This window comes from Gymnoscopelus microlampas (genome assembly GCF_963454915.1).
Source record: "Gymnoscopelus microlampas genome assembly, chromosome: 3".
NCBI classification, from domain to species: Eukaryota; Metazoa; Chordata; class Actinopteri; order Myctophiformes; family Myctophidae; genus Gymnoscopelus; species Gymnoscopelus microlampas.
In genome coordinates this window covers 3,731,408-3,750,330 of record NC_139940.1, presented here as the reverse complement: position 1 = coordinate 3,750,330, position 18,923 = coordinate 3,731,408, and the positions used below count along the sequence as shown (strand labels likewise).

The 18,923-nt window shown below is 42.3% G+C and overlaps 1 protein-coding gene across 1 annotated transcript in view; it reads right to left on the bottom strand.

Moving 5' to 3' along the window:
* Positions 1–5,965: 5,965 nt before the first annotated feature.
* The window catches only part of kcnn4 (potassium intermediate/small conductance calcium-activated channel, subfamily N, member 4), a 52,401-nt gene continuing 39,443 nt past the window's right edge, over positions 5,966–18,923 (bottom strand). The window contains exons 7-9 of the mRNA XM_084052628.1: positions 10,259–10,328; positions 9,771–9,940; positions 5,966–8,855 (exon numbers count right to left, since the gene is read on the bottom strand). Of these exons, the coding sequence (XP_083908754.1) occupies positions 8,852–8,855; positions 9,771–9,940; positions 10,259–10,328 (244 nt within the window). The 3' untranslated portion in view covers positions 5,966–8,851. The remainder of the gene's footprint in view (positions 8,856–9,770; positions 9,941–10,258; positions 10,329–18,923) is intronic.

Sequence of the window (18,923 nt, the reverse complement as noted above, 5' to 3'; positions counted from 1 at the left end):
GCTCCTCCTCGCCGCGCGGCCCCTCCTCCCGAATACCCCTCCTCCTCCTCTTCCCCCTCCCCCTCCTCCTCCTCCTCTAAGCCCCAGCTGCAGATCATCGCTATCTTTAAGAACACGAGCCGCGAGCTGGCGCTGGAGAGGCGCCGGGGCATGAGCTGGCGCTCCAAGGCGGCGCACTCGTGCCGGCGCTGCGGCGCCGTCTCGCGGCAGCCCTCGCTGGCCGTGGCCCACCGCTACCTCCACCGGCGGGGGCCCTGGGGGCGGGCGGGGTGCCGGTCCCACCCGCACCACCCTTGCGCCGACTGCGGCCGCGTCTTCCTGCGGCGGCTGCACCTGCTGCGGCACCGCGTGCGCCACGCCGAGGCCACCAGCTACGTGTGCGCCGGGTGCGGGGAGAGCTTCTACGGCGCCGCGCTGCTGGCCAGGCACATGCGGGGCCGGCTCAGGCAGTTCGGACAGGCGGGGGGGCGCAAGGCGGGCGCGAGGAAGGAGTGCAGGCAGGCGTTCTCCTGCCTCTGCGGGGAGGTGTTCACCAGAGCCTCCTCGTACATATGGCATCAACTGAGGAATGAGCCCCCGCACCCTAAACACAATGAACCCCCCCACCCTAAACGGCACCCAGGAAATCGTAGCTCTTCTTCGACACCTGTGGCTGATTTGTGATGTTTTTTTTTATATACATGGAGTTTACTGTTTTGTATATTGAGAGATGTGAATGAATGAATGAATGAATGAATGAATGCACTGAAATATGGGATTCCTACAAATCATTGCTGTGGCACAAAAACTCATATTTCAACTGTTACGTTTTTTTTTTTTACAGATTAAAGGGATAGTTCACCCCCAAAAGTACTTTTTTTTCTATCGATTAGTCACCCCATGGAGACTTGAATTCATGGATATATATATATATATATATATATATATATATATATATATATATATATATATATATATATATATATATATATATATATATATATATATATATATATATTCTTTTTTTTTGTCACATTCCTAAACCAATAATTGTTATAAACAGTAAAACGATTGGCTTAGGAATGCGACAAAAAAACAAAAAAATATCCATGAATTCAAGTTTCCATGGGGTGACTAATCCATAGAAAAACATGATATTTTCAGGGTGAATTATCCCTATAATGCCATACTTCCTCATCACGCGAAAATAGCTGATCTACAAGCTCACAAAGTGTGTGTGTGTGTGTGTGTGTGTGTGTGTGTGTGTGTGTGTGTGTGTGTGTGTGTGTGTGTGTGTGTGTGTGTGTGTGTGTGTGTGTGTGTGTGTGTGTGTGTGTGTGTGTGTTTTATAAATATTGAGCCAATGAAAAGCTTGTGACTAAATAATAACTACATTAGATCCATTGGAACGTGGTTTATTTTATCCCATTTCCTTTAACCCATTAAGACCTGAAGCCGATTCTACAAATGTCTCCTAAATCCCAACAGTTTTCTGAAAAAAAACGTATGTTTCTATATCAGTGGTGCTCAAACCTTTTCATGTCAAGGATCCCCAAAATGATATGTATTTGACCGCCGACCCCCATCTCAAAATGTTGTGTTCCAGGGACCCGCCAGAAGCAAAGAATAGAGTTAAAAATGTTCGCTTATTAAACAATATATATATTCAACGATTTTCACTCATTTTCACGATTTTTCAAAAATAGCAGATCTACAAGCTCGTAGTGCGGCACTCGGTGCCGCGCTATGAGCTTGTAGATCTGCTATTTTTGAATAGCCAAAGTGTAAATGAATGCTTTGTGACACAGACGCGTTCAGGTCTTAATGGGCTAAAAACCTGACAGACGGAATGCAAAAGTCCCCAAAGTATGAAAGAGGAGAAGTGAAGCCACTACAAAACATACAGTACCTGGATATTACACACTTGAACACTCTAGTGTGTACTTAGCTGGCCCTCTATGTCAAAACCCTTCTCTGAAAACAGCTGAACTTCAAGCTAACAAAGCATCACGTTGCCACGCAGTGGGAGCTTGTAGATCTGCTGACTTTTTTTTGCCAAATTTTCACCCCAGAATTGGGACAGAAAATGAATTGTTTTATTTTAGTTCCCGTCAAAAACAGCCAATTTGCAAGCTCACACTGTGAGCCACATGCCGTGTTGTGAGCTTGTAAATTGGCCGTTTTTGGCGGGAACAAATTGCTTATTTTATGTTTGCCTGACGTTGGCCCCAGAATAGTGACACCTGGTGGTGGTTCATGTGGTTCAAGGTAATTTAAGTATCTGTTTTGGCATTGTATAGTGATCTCCCTTCTCCTTTTTGCATAACATGCACACAAACCGACTGTACACTGCAAAGAGTGACCATTACACACACACACACACACACACACACACACACACACACACACACACACACACACACTGAATTCAGTATCCTTTTGAATAATTGGTCATTAAAACTACAATCCATAGGTTTTATGTCCACTCTCTCCCTCTCCTGACACAGTAGCTGCACCTAACATGGTGTTTTGAGTGTACACGTAGAGAGTTACAGACGTGTAAAAGGTCCATTTGGAACCCCCTGAGGGTCCTAGTTGGACCCCCACTCTGAGCAACACTCGGTAGAGTAGTAGGGAGACCAACCTCCAACCAACTGCAGATGTAGGCGTCTAGTTCTATTGTAGTAACATACTCTACCATACAGATTGGTTCTGCATGTTTTACTCTTCAGGTTCTGGATTGCAGTGGTGGAAAAAGTACTCAAATTCTTTACTTAAGTACCAATACTGCAATATAGAAATACTCTGTTACAAGTAAAAGTCCAGAATTCAAAATTTACTTTTGAGTGAAAGTACAAAAGTATTGGCATCAAAAATGTACTTAAAGTACCAAAAGTAAAAGTACTAAAATGTTTGAAAATAGCAGATCTACAAGCTCACAACGCGTCCTTAAGTACAGTACTTAAGTAACTGTACTTTGTTACACCACTGCTGGCTTGTAGCTTTAATAATAATACAATTCAGTAATTACAATTGTATGAATAATTACCCCAAAAAAACAAACATTATTACATCAATGTCTTTTAATTAGAAGTTTGTCCTGGATCACAAGTTGATTTGCAAATTACATACTGTAAACAAGGGTTGGCATTAATCCCTCATAAACGGATTTTTTTTTTTTTTTCATTATTTTTTTTTTTTATAGTTTGAATGGAAAATAAAACATGTTTTAGTCCATGGGTGCGTTCGGAAATTGCGCACCGGAGCGCACTCGCCTATTAGTTTGTCTTGGCCAGTGCGCTCGGTGCTGTATTTCCGAACGCACCCCAGTTGATCTTTGAGAGGAAAGGTTTAGTCCAGTTGCAGCCGTTCTGTAACTTTAATCCCACAAAGTGCTTCAGTTTGTCTTGGATTTGAGGAACATGTCGTTATAAATAGAAAAAGCGCTGCTTCCGGATCAGTTGTGATGTTTTACACGCAATTCTGTTGTTTCGATGCCTCTTCCGATTTAGATGTTTGTTTGTTTTTTTCAAATCTTAAGTTCATCCGTTTTCAACCTTCATTGGTGCTCACCAAACCCTTTAAGACCTGGAACGCATCTGTGTCACTTTAGATTTCTTTGGCTATTCAAAAATGGCAGATATACAAGCTCATAGCGCGGCACCGAGTGTCGCGCTATGAGCTTGTATATCTGCTATTTTTTGAAAAATCTTGAAAATTTTTTTTTTTTTTTTTTTTTCCAAAAACTGTTAGGATTTAGATTTTTTTAAAGAATGGCCTCAGGTCTTAATGGGTTAAAGCTCTTATAGACGACGCCAGCTCTGTCCACTGGATAGTTCAGAAACCTGCCTACCAGTGACATCATCCATGGGGGATTCCAAGTTAACCCATTAAACCCCTTTAACCATTATTTTATACTTTGGCTATTAAACAAAACATTTTTTTGCAAAATGTTTAAAAAATTTTAAAGCGAATATTTTTGACTCAAATCTTTGCTTCTGGGGGCGGTTGGTCCCTGGGGGTCCCTGGAACAACATATTTTGAGATGGGGGGGGGGGGGGAGATGGGGGGGGGGGGGGGGTCCGTGGCCAAATACATATCATTTTGGGGGTCCTTGACATGAACAAGTTTGAGAACCACTGATATTATAGCAACATTAGCAAGAGTTTTTTTTCTTCAAAAAACTGTTAGGATTTAGAAGACATTTTTAGAGTCCCCCGAAAGCAAAGATTTGAGATACAAATGTCCACTTTAAAAATATATACATTCAAAGACTTTTCAAAAAATAGCCCAAAGTATAATGACATAATGGTTATAAAGTGGTTTAAATCTAAGATGAGTATAGATGCTTTACGGGTCTTAATGGCTTTGATAGTGGAAACTGCATCCTGTCTCTTCCTGGAAGGTTAGCAACACGCTGAAATGGAAGACATTTTGTTCTTGCATCGTTAAAAAGACAAAATCTTCTTTGAAATGAACATAACCGATGATGTCACCGGTAGGCGGGGTTTCTGAACCCGCCCGCAGCCCCTCCCCTGAGACACGGAGCGGAGGTTTAGACACAAACGGTGCCGTCTTTTAATGAATGAATGAACTGATTGATTGATTGATTAATTAATATGCGAGCAATTATATGGTCTCTGTCGGGTGGAAGCCTCATATGTTCCAAAAACTGTTCTTTTTCAGGATTCTAATTGAAAAGTAGCAGATCTCTGAGCTCCAACGCTTACAGATCTGCTGCTGTTGTGTGTGTGTGACACGTGTAACGCTGTAGTCAGTATGATGAAGTAGGGCAGTTCATTTATGAAAAAAAAACACTACCAACACAATAAGTTAGAATATGGAGATAAGAGGTTTCTGCCCGACAACAACGATATGAAATATAAGGTTTTAAAAAAGGGCTCCTTTCAGGCTATAATGTGTTTACTATGGAGGTGTGTGTGTGTGGTATTAAAACAGTTGGTGCTCTGTGTGTGTGTGTGTGTGTGTGTGTGTGTGTGTGTGTGTGTGTGTGTGTGTGTGTGTGTGTGTGTGTGTGTGTGTGTGTGTGTGTGTGTGTGTGTGTGTGTGTGTGTGTGTGTGTGTGTGTGTGTGTGTGTGTGTGTGTGTGTGAGAGAGATATGCTGTAGGGGTCAGTTAGGTGTTTTTTTTTCCTATTCAGCTGGGGAGCTTTCAGAAAATAAAGTTTATATTTGTCAGACGTATGGTGTCCAGTCATCTTGAGTGTAATTAGACTTTAATTCAGAGCAAATGAATGACCTCACTATTTGGCCTGCCTTCTAAACCGCCCACAGAAAGTTTGGAAAGTCAACTTCAGTCGATTATTTCTCCCCTTCAGTAATACCAACTGCTATTTTTTTATTATAATTTTTTTATCATTGATTAGTCACCTTTACAACGAGGTATAACTTGTAAGGATGATACAGTCATGGAATGAGTACTGTAACACAGCTAAACAAGTGGGCAGCGCCTCCAAAGAATTTGCCAAAAATCCCCCAATATGCTTGTGATGGTAGCCTAATCACTCTTGTTTTGAGCGACCTCATTATAAAGGTGAATAATCAACGATAAAAAAATAAAACACAATACCAATTGGTATTATTAAAGGGGAGAAATAATCGACCAAATTTACTGTCCCGAACTTTTACATACATACCCTTCACCACTAGATAGAGCTGTTGGACTGCAGATAGATTCATAGTGCCGCTAACACAACCTCTCCCAGGCTCTTGCTTAAAAGTGGTTTTCAAACATTTTCATGTCAAGGACCCCCCACGTTAATGTGGATTTGGGCCACGGACCCCCATCTGAAAATATTTTGTGCCATGCCCCCCCCCCTCCTCCCCCAATAAGAGAAGATTTGATTTACAAAATGATTCCAAAGTTTTACAAGACTTTTCAAAAATCTTTAAAAAAATCAAAAACAACGTAGGTATATAATACCAGTTGAAGTGGTTAAACTGATTTTGATGCTACATTAAGTTTTACTCTGCTGAGGACCCCCTGAAACTCCCCTCAAAGACCGCAGGGGGGTCCCTGGACCGCACTGTGAGAACCACTGTGTTTTAAAGACTCTTAAAGTGGGTTCCTACATCGCCACCACTCTGAACCGACAGCCATGTTTAATATATTCCGCCGAATTAGTTACATTTTCGCCAGAAACAGACTGTATCAAATATAAGTGACTGACTATCATAAACGATACAGAACCTCCTCCCTGATAATATAGAGACAGTTTGTTTATTTTTGGACCACAATTCTTATATGAGACGATTCTATGATGACCCAATGTTATTCTCCATAGAGAAATTACTTTACGAACCAGGGGATGAACAAGTGACGTCAGGACTTCTGTAGCCTACTCTATACCCTGACAGTAATCATTGCTATTGAGGGTTTTTTTCAGTAACAGGGGTCTCCCTGTCTCTCCAGCTCTTACGCAATACATGTGTAGGTCAGGATACTAATTTCATCCAATCAGGAGAAATTAGAAGCGATGAAACAAGTAGATTAAACTGGTACACTGATGGGGTTCTCTCCCCTGATTAGATTTGGTGTTCCACCTGAAAATGTATTTTCTTCCTATAGCTGGATAGACAGTTTAGATTTACTGAACAAACACTATATATACAGCAATGATTATTATCAGTATATAGAGCTTTAACTTCTTAACACAAAACTTGTTTGAACCAAAATATATCACTCACAGCACCATGTCCTTTTAAAGGGCAAGACCATCACTGCTAGAGCAGTAAAAATCTTCTCTTATGGGGGTCCCTCGCTTATCTTTTCAAATGGGGGTCCGCAGGCTAATAAGTGTCAATTTGGGGGTCCTTGACATGCAAAAGTTTGAGAACCACTGGTGTAGTTACCTTGTCATGATGTAACTGGGCAAGAAATCAAAAAGAATTGCTCCATTGATTGGAAATGTATCATTCAAAATATGCTCCTCATTGACTTACATTGTACGGTGAAACAGCTCTCAAAGTCACTCTTTTAGCACATAAACAAACGCAATGATTCAGACAATACAGAACATCACAACACCCAGCACTGTTTTCTTTTAAATCTTCTTTTAAAAAAACATCCTATTTTTATGCGGAAGAAATCCCGAACTGGATCCGTGGATCCGGAACTTCAAATAGTAAAATCAACAGGAAGTTGACATTTCTATTTAAAAAACAAACAGTGCTGGGTTTGGTGATGTTCTATATTGTATGAATCACTATGGTTTGTGTTCGTTTATGGGCTAAAAGAGTGACTTTGAGAGCTGGTTCACCGTGCAATGTAAGTCAATGAGGAGCATATTTTGAATGATACATTTTTTTTTATCAATGAAGCAATTATTTTGTATTTCTTGTCCACCTTAGGAGTTACATCATGGCAAGGTAACTACACAACCCAAACCTCTACCAAAGTGGTCTTGGCCTTTGAAAGAGTCGCCACTTTATTCCACAGGCAATCCCTCCCAAAACATAAAAGAAAATCCCAGAATTAAGAGATATAATAAAGTAAAGCCTGATTTATACATAACTTAATGAGTCATTAGACAGCGAGCCTTTGAGTGTTGGAGCTTCTGTAGTCCATGTTAGAGACATTTAAAGTCATAGTCTAAAGCCTTGGAGTGTTGGAGCCTCTGTAGTCCATGTTAGAGACATTTAAAGTCATAGTCTAAAGCCTTGGAGTGTTGGAGCCTCTGTAGTCCATGTTAGAGACATTTAAATTCATAGTCTAAAGCCTTGGAGTGTTGGTGCCTCTAGGTAGTCCATGTTAGAGACATTTAAAGTCATAGTCTTAAGCCTTGGAGTGTTGGAGCCTCTGTAGTCCATGTTAGAGACATTTAAATTCATAGTCTAAAGCCTTGGAGTGTTGGTGCCTCTGGGTAGTCCATGTTAGAGACATGTAAAGTCATAGTCTTAAGCCTTGGAGTGTTGGAGCCTCTGTAGTCCATGTTAGAGACATTTAAGTCATAGTCTTAAGCCTTGGAGTGTTGGTGCCTCTGTAGTCCATGTTAGACACGTTTAAAGGCCCTCTGTAGTCCATGTTAGACACGTTTAAAGGCCCTCTGTAGTCCATGTTAGACACGTTTAAAGGCCCTCTGTAGTCCATGTTGGAGACATGAAAGTCATAGTCATGAATACAACTGACATGAACCAACACTTCATGAGCCGTCCAGACACACAGGTGACTGACATGGCAGAAGGAGGTTTCTACAGCGCCGTCCGTCCAGCTCTGGAGTCAGAGGGCGAGGGTCTCTTGTCGGCATGGCCGACCTCCCAGGTTGTTTAGAACAGAATCAGTATCCCATCCATCTTCAATGAGTGTTTCTAAGTGCAAAACACACTGCCGGTGAACGTCACAACAGCCTGTCGGTGCCACGGGCGGCACTTCAAGCACGTCGATGGGCGTGCCGCAGGCAGCGTGTTTTGCACTTTAGGATAAGAACGAAGCTCGGTCGTCCTGGAGAGATGCGTAGCAGAGCCACCGCTCCTTTACGTGGAAAGAGCCAGTCGATGTGGTTTGGGCAGCTAGTATGGTCTCTTCCTCCTCAGGATCCCCCAGCTAGAAGTGGCTAATGTGGGCCCGGAGAAAAGGCAGTCTGGAGCTCTCTGCTGGAACTGCTGCCTCCGCGACCCGACTCCAGATAAGCAGTAGTAGATGGACGGACGGACGGACGGACTGTCCCATTTCTCCAGTCTTTGATAGTCTTTTAATGCGTGATGTATACTTGGTTTGCGTGCCGCGTTGCACACTGAAAGATAGTGGATCTACAGGCTCACAATGTGTCGCGCGTGAGCTTGCAGATCTACCATTTTCAGGTGTGCGACACCAGCGAGCAAATACGTATAAATCAGCCTTTATAGCCCATATGTCACCTGTAGAGAGAGACAAAAACATTAATAAACCATTTGAGACAGAACAATTGACCGTTGAAGCATATTTGTTCAGTCAGATAACTCACATATTGAAAGGAATCATTTAATTGAAGATACATTGTGAATACGGTTTATTTTGACAACTGTGACTGATTCTCAGTCACTACTGGACCCTGCTAAGCAGGATGAAAGTCAGACAAAAACATGATCAAATACAATACTTAGCTTTGAATACAATACTTAGCATTGAAAAAGGCCACCTGACACAGCCAGGACCAGGAGCTGTCTGCCTCAACTAGCCATGTGTGTTTGCATTACAGTTTCTAAATGATTGTGGATAACATTGAACTTTGAAAAAGAGGCCCTACATGGTCTCAATAGATTTCCCTTCAAATAAAGGTTTCAATCAATCAACACATGGATATAAATATATATATATTTATATCACAGAGCAGCCTCTTACAGACTCATTTTCTCTATGTTCAGCACCGATGGCAGAGGAAACCATGCAAGGCACCAACCTGCTCATCGGGAGCAATTAAGGGTTCAGCGTCTTGCTCAAGGACACTTCGACACCAACTCTGGGGGAGCCCGGGATCGAACTGGGAACCTCACGGTTCACCATCCGGCCGCTCTACCGGCCACTCGACCCCTGAGCCACTGCCGCCCCCAGTATGGCATGGCAGTGTACCTACCTGACCTGGCGGAGACCTGTGCTCCGAGGAGCACTATTTCTAGTTCTACCTGAATGTCTTGGTTAACCGGTAGCTAATTTAGTAGGGTTATTCTACCTGATCTCCTGGTTGTTGCGTAGCCTCAGGGCTGCGGCCAGTAGCTAATAGGGTTATTCTACCTGATCTCCTGGTTGTTGCGTAGCCTCAGGGCTGCGGCCAGTAGCTAATAGGTTTATTCTACCTGATCTCCTGGTTGTTGCGTAGCCTCAGGGCTGCGGCCAGTAGCTCGGTGGTCTGCTGGAAGCAGCGCCCCAGCTCGTCCAGTTTGCGCTCCATGGACACGATCCTCTGCTCCAGCTCTCGGTACGAGCTGTTCCAGTTGGCGCTCAGGTCACACATGATCATCTGCATCTGCCAACATAACACGCACAGTGGTGGGAAGAGTATACTCAAAGGTTTTTACTTAAGTAAAAGTATCGATATACTGCAATGTAGAAATACTCTGTTACAAGTGAAAGTCTGGAATTCAAAATTTACTTGAGTAAAAGTACTGGCATCAAAATATAATTAAAGTACCAAAAGTAAGAAGTACTCATTGTGCATGTCAAGTTTTCAAATGTATAAAATGTATACAAATCTTTAGAAAATAGCAGATCTACAAGCTCACAACGCGTAACGATGTGACGTGTGGCGTGACGCTTGTGGATCGGTAGGGGTGTAGTTTAGTACCTTGGGAAGATCCACCATCTCGCTGGCGTAATCTCTCAGCTTCCTCTGTTTGAGACGCAGGTGACGGAATCTGCCCACACACACACACACACACACACACACACACACACACACACACACACACAATTAATATCTGCAGCCACAGTATTGATATGATGGCAGTTTAATGAACTATTAAACTGCCATATGAAGTAGAAAAATGCTAATTATGTTATCAGTAGTAGTAGTAGTAATTATAGTCCCTGTTATTTTTGTCATTATTTGTACAGGACCTTATATTTCTTTCATCAACCCTCGTGTCCCTGTTGTGGGCATGACATAATAGGCGAACATTCTGCGAAATGACTTAAACTCACTACTGTCACTACATCAAACCCTCAACAGCTCAGTGGCCTTGTGGATAGAATGTCCGCCTTGAGATTGGGAGGTCGGGGTTCGATTCCCTGGCCAGGTCACTATACCAAAGACTGTGAAAATGGGACCCAATGCCTCCCTGCTTGGCACTCGTCATCAAGGGTTGGGGTGGGGGGTAAGGCCCTTGACTAGCGTCATGTCCAGGGGGTGTAGTTGTACATCAAGCTGCCTCACGCTACAGAAACAGGAGATAGGCTCATGCCCTATGGACCACATGCTTCGGGAAACCATTGCTTCCAAAGGCTACTTACTTACATGTCAAAGACAAATATTGTACTTCTGACTCCACTTCATTGCTAGGAAGGGACCCACGTCATCCAAACATACAGAAATACATTATAACCAACAAATAGGGAAAATAGCCTACTGTATCTAAACAAGCTTTAAAACAAATTGGTGAACATTGTATATCGGCTATTTTTGCCAAGGAGATTTAGTGTAGAGGGAAAAAAGGAGTGTCCCAAATATAGACCCCTGGGGTACCCCGGTGAATAAAGTATATATAGGGGTTTTAGTGGTTATGGCTACATAATATGTTAGTGTGAAATTGTTCCCGCCAGTAGCACCATAGTGCCAAGGAACACAATAACAACCTCAGAAATGGTACTTAATATAAATACATCTCCAGCACATCTTCCCATGCCTGTTATATTTTGGTGCAGGTGTCGGGGGCAGACACTCACGACAATAAATTGCAGTTAGGGTATTTAAAAAAAAAAGAAAAGTGGAATGGTTATTTTCAAAAAGAAAAAATGTGTTTCCTTTAGTATCAATGTACAGATTATTATTTTGCTAGTGTATTGTTTAGACTAATTCTACTGTAGGTTCTTGGTTCACCTGTGATCCTAGTTTACTGAGGCACTACACTGATGTATGTGTTTACCTTGCTTACTGTAAGTCACTCTGGATAAATGCCTACATTGTGACTGTGATTGCAGGGAAGTCAAAACGTCAAAAATAACTTTTGTTTAATGTAAAAAGTTACACTATGTCGGGTGGAAACCTCACTATGTCCAAAACGTGTTACTTTTCAATATTAAAATCAAAATTATATAAAAAATTGCAAAAGTAGCAGATCTACGAAAGCTTGTGGATCTGCTATTTCTTATGCTTTAGTATGATCAATACGTTTTTGGGTGAAAAAAAGGTTATATGGAGAATATAATGGAGAATATGGAGATACGAGGTTTCTGCCCGACAGCAACAAACTACTTTAACGTTTGTTTACTTTCAGATGCTGTTTTTCTCCCAGTGTGGAGGAAGAATGCTTAGGATTTTTACTGTGATCTCTCGCTCCTGAAATATGTAATCCTTGGTTTCTGTTGTGTGCAAACAATAATAACAATTCAAAGCAGTTCAAACCAATTCAAACCCCACCTCCAGTGGCTGTCATAAGAACTGAGGGAGCGCTCTATGACCATAAGAACTGAGGGAGCGCTCTATGATCATGGCACCAGAACCTGCTTGGCTCGCGCAGCTGCAGCCCGTCAAGCCTAATGTATGCTCCGTCCCGCGAAGGTGTCGCGCCCAGAGAACGGCCGAGAATAGCAGACTTTCAAGCTCGCAGCGTTCGCATCGGTATTGCGTGCCGAGAACAGTGTGAACAGTTGTGAGCTCGTATGTCAGCTGTTCTCGGCACGCAATACCGTTGCGCGATGAAGTATATATGTCTCGCCAGGGCGCACCCCACTAGCCAACACACAAGAGGGGGTTGAATGAAGTGAAACCAGTGCACCCCGAAACAGCAGGTTTGGGGATCTGTTGGGAATTGATAACATGAAACACAGTCACCTGTGCGTCCAGTCTCAATGTTTGTAAACAAATAATTGGTCTATGTGACCTCTGGCAGTCAGGTCATGTGACCTGTGGTAGTCGGGTCACGTGACCTGTGGTAGTCAGGTCACGTGACCTGTGGTAGTCAGGTCATGAGTTCTGAAGGAAGCACACACAAACACACCAGGATCTCATCATATCTGAACAAACACAACACTATCTGAACAAACACAACACTCCTTCTAGGATCGGCTCCGCTCCGGTCTCAATCACCTGCCAGCAGTTATGTTTTCCACATGAAAACAATGCTCATGGTTAACATGTGCACTGATCTTCATCTGGCACAGCTGCTTCTCAAACAAGGACCCCAAAATGAATGTGTTCATTTGGCTGCGGCCCCCCATCTGAAGATATGTTGGGGTTTTTCAAAAATATTCCAAAATGTTTCTTTCAAGATTCATGAAAATAGCCCTATGTATATACGTAGGGTTAAAGTTGCTACATTTATTTTTATGCTATATTAAAGGTAGGGTAAGTGATATTTTTTGGGTCATTTTTTTGTTTTTTGTTAAAAGGTTAAAGGGGCTACACCATGAATTAAAAAAAAATATATTATATATAAATATTGCCCCCTAATACGTTTTAAACAGGTTGTAAGCCTAAAAAACATCCAGATATTTTCACAATCTGACTGTCTGTCATTCCAAGCTTTTTCAGCTGCAATACCAAAACGTCCTATTGGGCAGGGGGGAGCTACTGAGCAATTCTGTCTGGCCATCGTCAATGCAAAATCTGTGCAAGTGACATCACTTGCACAGCCATTCTGAAATGGCCTGTTCAGACACGCCCATTCAGGAAATCCATGAAATGAGCATGAATGACTGAATGTTTTTAAAAAATATTTTTTTGGGTACAAGAGACACTGGGGAGCCCAAAAAATACTAAAAACCTAAAAAAAAATGAAATTCATGGTGTAGCCCCTTTAAAGTTTTATATTCTGATAGTAATCATTGCTACAGAGTGTTTGTTGGGTCACAGGGGTCTCTCCAGCTCTTTAGTAAACACAATATAGTACATTTTCAGGTAGGTGACAACATTTAAGCCAATCAGGCGAGAGCACTGAAAATGCATTTTCTGTTTAATAAAGAGCTGGAGAGACATGGGAGACTCCTGTTACTGAACAAACACTCTATGGCAATGAGTATCACAATATAGAGCTATTTAACACTTATTTTAACCAAAGTAAATCACTTACCCTACCTTTAACTCATTTTGCAGACTTCACCTCACCCTCATTCTCTCTGCATAAGAGCGTCTGCTAAAATTCCTAAACTATAAATTGTGAATTGTTGACATAAAACACACGCGGCGGTCATGCTGTGTAACATTAAATTGCTCCGTTGCTAGAAGGATCTTGACAGCGGGCGGACGGACAGGCGGTGGAAAAACCGCTACAGTCGGTCTCTATAGTTGGATGAAACCAGAAGGAACCCAAAAAAGAAAGACGGAAACCAATATTGCAGGGAAGCTTCCATCATGTGTGCTGAAACAGCCTGTTAGTGGAGCGTTGCACCAGAATATCCTTCTAAGAGGAATCCTCAATGCGTCTACACACACTGCACCATATGCTTCTGGAGCAGTGGTTCTCAACCAGTGGTCCGGGGACCACCAGTGGTCCTTTGAGGGGGTTCCAGATGGTCCCTAGGTAAATGATGGAGAGTTGGTTACCAAATGAACACTTATAGATCTATAACTCTTGAGAGTGTAAAATGAAACCAAATGGACCCTTATAGATCTTTAACTCTTGAGATTGTAAAATGAAACCAAATGGACCCTTATAGATCTTTAACTCTTGAGAGTGTAAAATGAAACCAAATGGACCCTTATAGATCTTTAACTCTTGGGAGCGTAAAATGAAACCAAATGGACCCTTAAGGGTCCACTTGGTTTCATTTTACGCTCTCAGGAGTTAAATAATTGTTAAACATCAGCATTACTTAATTTACAAGATGTCTACACAATTAGAGAATGTAGAAGAATTGTTATTTTGATTAACGTTTGCCTGTTATCTCTGCTATTGGTACCAACATCAATACAGCATGGATGGAATTGTGGACAAAATATTATCTAACGACAACGGAATATTCTGTGTGGTTCTATGGTTCTGTGGCTCAAATGCAGAATAAATGGACCTTGATATGAAAAAGGTTGAAAACCACTGTTATAGAGCCAAAAAAACTGTTCTACAGCCAAGGAGGATCTTCAATGTGTCCATGCTGCACAAAGTCATGTTGGACAGAGATTCTCCAACTGTTTCACGTCAAGGACCCCCAAATTGATACATATTAGCCCAAGGACCCCCATTTGAAAAGATATGCTATACTAGGAACCCCCCCCATATAAGAAAACCAAATGGACCCTTGGTTCCATTTGTGCACTCTCAGAGTTACTCTGGTTAACTATCAATGATTTTGCTGGGGACCCCCTGGAACCCTAGCCTGGTAAACCCTCCCTCTAGAAATCTCATTTCCATTTGATTTCTGGAGTGAGTCTGGCCTGAACGCCCATTGTGGGGGTTTCTAGTGCTTTACCAAATAACCGAGCCTATCAGCGTCGCCGCTCATCGTTCTGTGATTGACAGCGACAGTTGGCCAATCAGGAGGCGAGTTCGAGTGAGCCCGAATGAAGCCGAGTGCACCCTGAGTGCAGCCGACAAAAGACGAACGGCAGCCATTGTTGTTGTCCGAGTGCCTTCACTTCTTACTTTCGTTTTTAAAACGCTCTCAAACTTCATTTTTGAGGCACGGAATTTACTATTAAGATATCGTTTGGATAGAATTTAGTTGTTTAACTTCATATATGTGGTCAATTAATCATGACAGAGCCTATCTAAAAATAAAATTTAGAGAACCGGCAGGGGCGGGGAGTGTACACGCATGTATCCCAATAAGGCAACAAAAGTCTCAAAAGTCCCGTTGCGTCACATAGTCTGGAAGTGGTAAAATGAATTGCTGATTGGCTGAAGGGGAAAACGATCATTGGCTGAAGGGGTTGTCAGTCAACGGTATTACTCCCGCCCAACTCCAGCCCACCGCCAATATTGCAGAATGGGCGTTCAGGCCAGACTCACTCCTGAAATCAAATGGAAATGAGATTTCTGGAGGGAGGGTTTACCAGGCTACTGGAACCCCTCTCAAGGACCCCACTTTGAGAACCACTGATGTAGGCTACGGGATTCTTTGGGTAGTTATGTTAGTGTCCAAGACACACCGATGGGCGAGTCAAAATATTATTAAGACATACCTGTATTCATAGTGACAATAGCCGATCTGCAAGCTCACAATGCAACGTGTTTTGAGCTGGTAAACGTGTGTGTGGGCATTTAAATCTCACAATGTTGCCTATAATGACAGAGGCCTACCCAAAATAGGCATTTTATAGGCATAAAATATATATACATATTTTTTTATCATTTTGCCTCAGCATTGGGAAATGAGTGGGCACCAAAGTACTGATATAGTCTAGCCTCTTTAAAGGGATAGTTCACCCTCAAAATGCCTTTTTTTTCTATCGACGATTAGTCACCCCATGGAGCCTTGAATTCATGGACGTTTTTTAGTTTTTGTCTCATTCCTAAGACAATAATTTGATGTCCGGAGTCTCCTTAGTGGCAGGATGGCAGGAGGATAAGCTGCTTCTATACCAGCTCTCTTTGTTTCCTATAGTTATCTAGTTTTAGTCCTTTCTAGCCTTCTAAATATCTTGAAAATCTGACTTGTTTTCCTTGTTCTGTTTTTCTCTCTGTAATTCTTCTTCCCTTTCCTGAAGACCACACATAATGGAATATATATGTACCAAAAAAGAACCCCCCCCCCCCCCTTGTTTAAACCTGTGATGTGACAATAAAGTCAGTGAACCAGTGGTCCTACAGTATATCAACACCTAAACCTGTAACTGACTGACTTTACACTCTCATGTATTTATAGTGGGTTCTGTAGTCAGGATGTCCAACCTCTCCACCCAACGCTAACACACGCACGCACGCACACGCACACACACACACACACACACACACACACACACACACACACACACACACACACACACACACACACACACACACACACACACACACACACACACACACACACACACACACACACACAGGGGCCGTACAATCACACTTGACGCTGTTTCCTGTCTTGTGTAATGCACTTGTTCTTAGACAGATGTAGCAGAACAACAAGGATGCAGTCGGTGGTGTGAAGTAATCAAGTACATTTACTCAAGTACTGTACTTTTGAGGTTTTTACTTTACTGGAGTGTTTCCAATTTTCAGTACCTTTACTTTTACCCTATATACATTTCAGCCATTTGAAAATAGCCGATCTACAAGCTCACAATGCGTCGCATTGTGAGCTTGTAGATCGGCTATTTTCAAAATATTTTCATTTGAAAACTTGTGAAATGGTGACATTCTGCATAATGAGTACTTTTTACTTTTGATACTTTAAGTACATTTCGATACCAATACTTCATACCTTTACTCAAGTACATTTTGAATTCTGGACTTTTTACTTGTAACAGATCAGTATTTCTACATTGCAGTATCGATCCTTTTACTTAAGTATAACATTTCAGTATTTTTCCACCACTGGCTGCTCACTGCAGCCAGTGGTGGAAAAATACTGAAATGTTATACTTAAGTAAAAGGATCGATACTGCAATGTAGAAATACTGATCTGAAGCAGAGAGAGACGTTGACAGATTATCAGCTGCTCATAACGTTATCTCCAGTGAATCAGGATGTTTTCGCCTCCATCTCACTCCATGGCCTCCATTTCATATGAACGCTGTTCAGTGGTGGGAAAAGTACTCAAATTATTTACTTAAAAGTATCAATACTGCAATATAAAAATACTCTGTTACAAGTAAAAGTCCAGAATTAAAAATCGACTTGAGTAAAAGTAAAACTATTGGCATCAAAATTTACTTAAAGTACCAATAGTAAAAGTACTAAATATTTGAGAATAGCAGATCTACAAGCTCACAACGCGTCGCGATGCGACGCGTTGTGAGCTTGTAGATCGGCTATTTTCAAATAGCCTATATGTATAAAATAGGTTTAAAGTGGTTTAATGTATGTTTCATTATATCATAATTTATATCCGAAAAGTAACTAGTTACTAAAGTGTTCAAGTAAATGTAGTGAGGGAGGACTTTCCACCACTGACGCTGTTATGTTCTCTCTGTTATTTTAACCCCGTAAATGATGATGCAATCTGTCTCAGGCTTTGCTCAGACTGCAGGCAATTCAATCTGTTTCCCAAATCTGACCTTTATACACGAATCCACGGAGCGCTGCCCTGCGCGCAGCCATTGCTGCGGTGTCAACGCTACGCGTACACGACACCGCAGCAATGGCCGTCTACAGGCAGCTACAGAAAGCGCGTCTGTGGATTCGTCTATAGGGACTGACATGCACTCCTCACTGTTATTGTCTATCTCTGCCAAAGGCATGGCGAGATAGTATGTTTTACCCCCTGTCCGTCCGTCCGTCCGTGTGTGTGTGTGTGTGTGTGTGTGTGTGTGTGTGCGCGTGTGTCGGGGTGTGTGTGTGTGTGTGTGTGTGCGTGTGTGTCGGTGTGTGTGTGTGTGTGTGTGTGTGTGTGTGTGTGTGTGTGTGTGTGTGTGTGTGTGTGTGTGTCCATCCGTCTGTCCATCCGTCTGTCACCAGCTAATCTCCGCCACCGTTGGCCCGGTGGCTCCGAAACTGTGCACACACTCCCTCGATACCAATTCAGAACCTCTGGCCCAAATCTTTCACATGGGCCTGTTATAGCGCCACCAGGAGGCCGATTTGTGCGAAACCCATTTTTTGACATTACTCCTACAAATTTTATCCAAACGTCACGCAAATCGGTACACAGTATCTCTAATAGTCATGTGATCAACACGGATCTGTCCGATTTCCCATATTCCATCCTCATTGCCTAAGGTTGGCTTCCAAAGTTTGTAGGATTGGTCCGTTTTGAACAAAAAGCCTCAAAGTATACACACAGCTTGCAATTTCCGTGAAATTTCACACACACATTCCCACTAGGCCGAGGAAAAAATGCCACCCTTTTCACATTGGCCTGTTATAGCGCCACCAGCAGGTCTAATTTAGCAAAACACATTTTTGGAACAAAATGCCTCAAATCATGAATGTAGTGTCTGATTGCCGTGAAAGGCCTAAGAAGAAATGCCACCCTTTTCACATTGGCCTATTATAGCGCCACCAGGAGGCCACAATAACGTACCTGACCTGGCGGAGACCTGAGCTCCGAGGAGCACTTTTTCTAGTTTGTAATTATGTGACACCGTTGTACAACAAAGTATATCATTCAGTGTCCAGACTTACTGTAGACACACAGTTACAACCAGTGGTGTAAAGTAACTAAGTACAATTACTCAAGTACTGTACTTAAGTACAGTT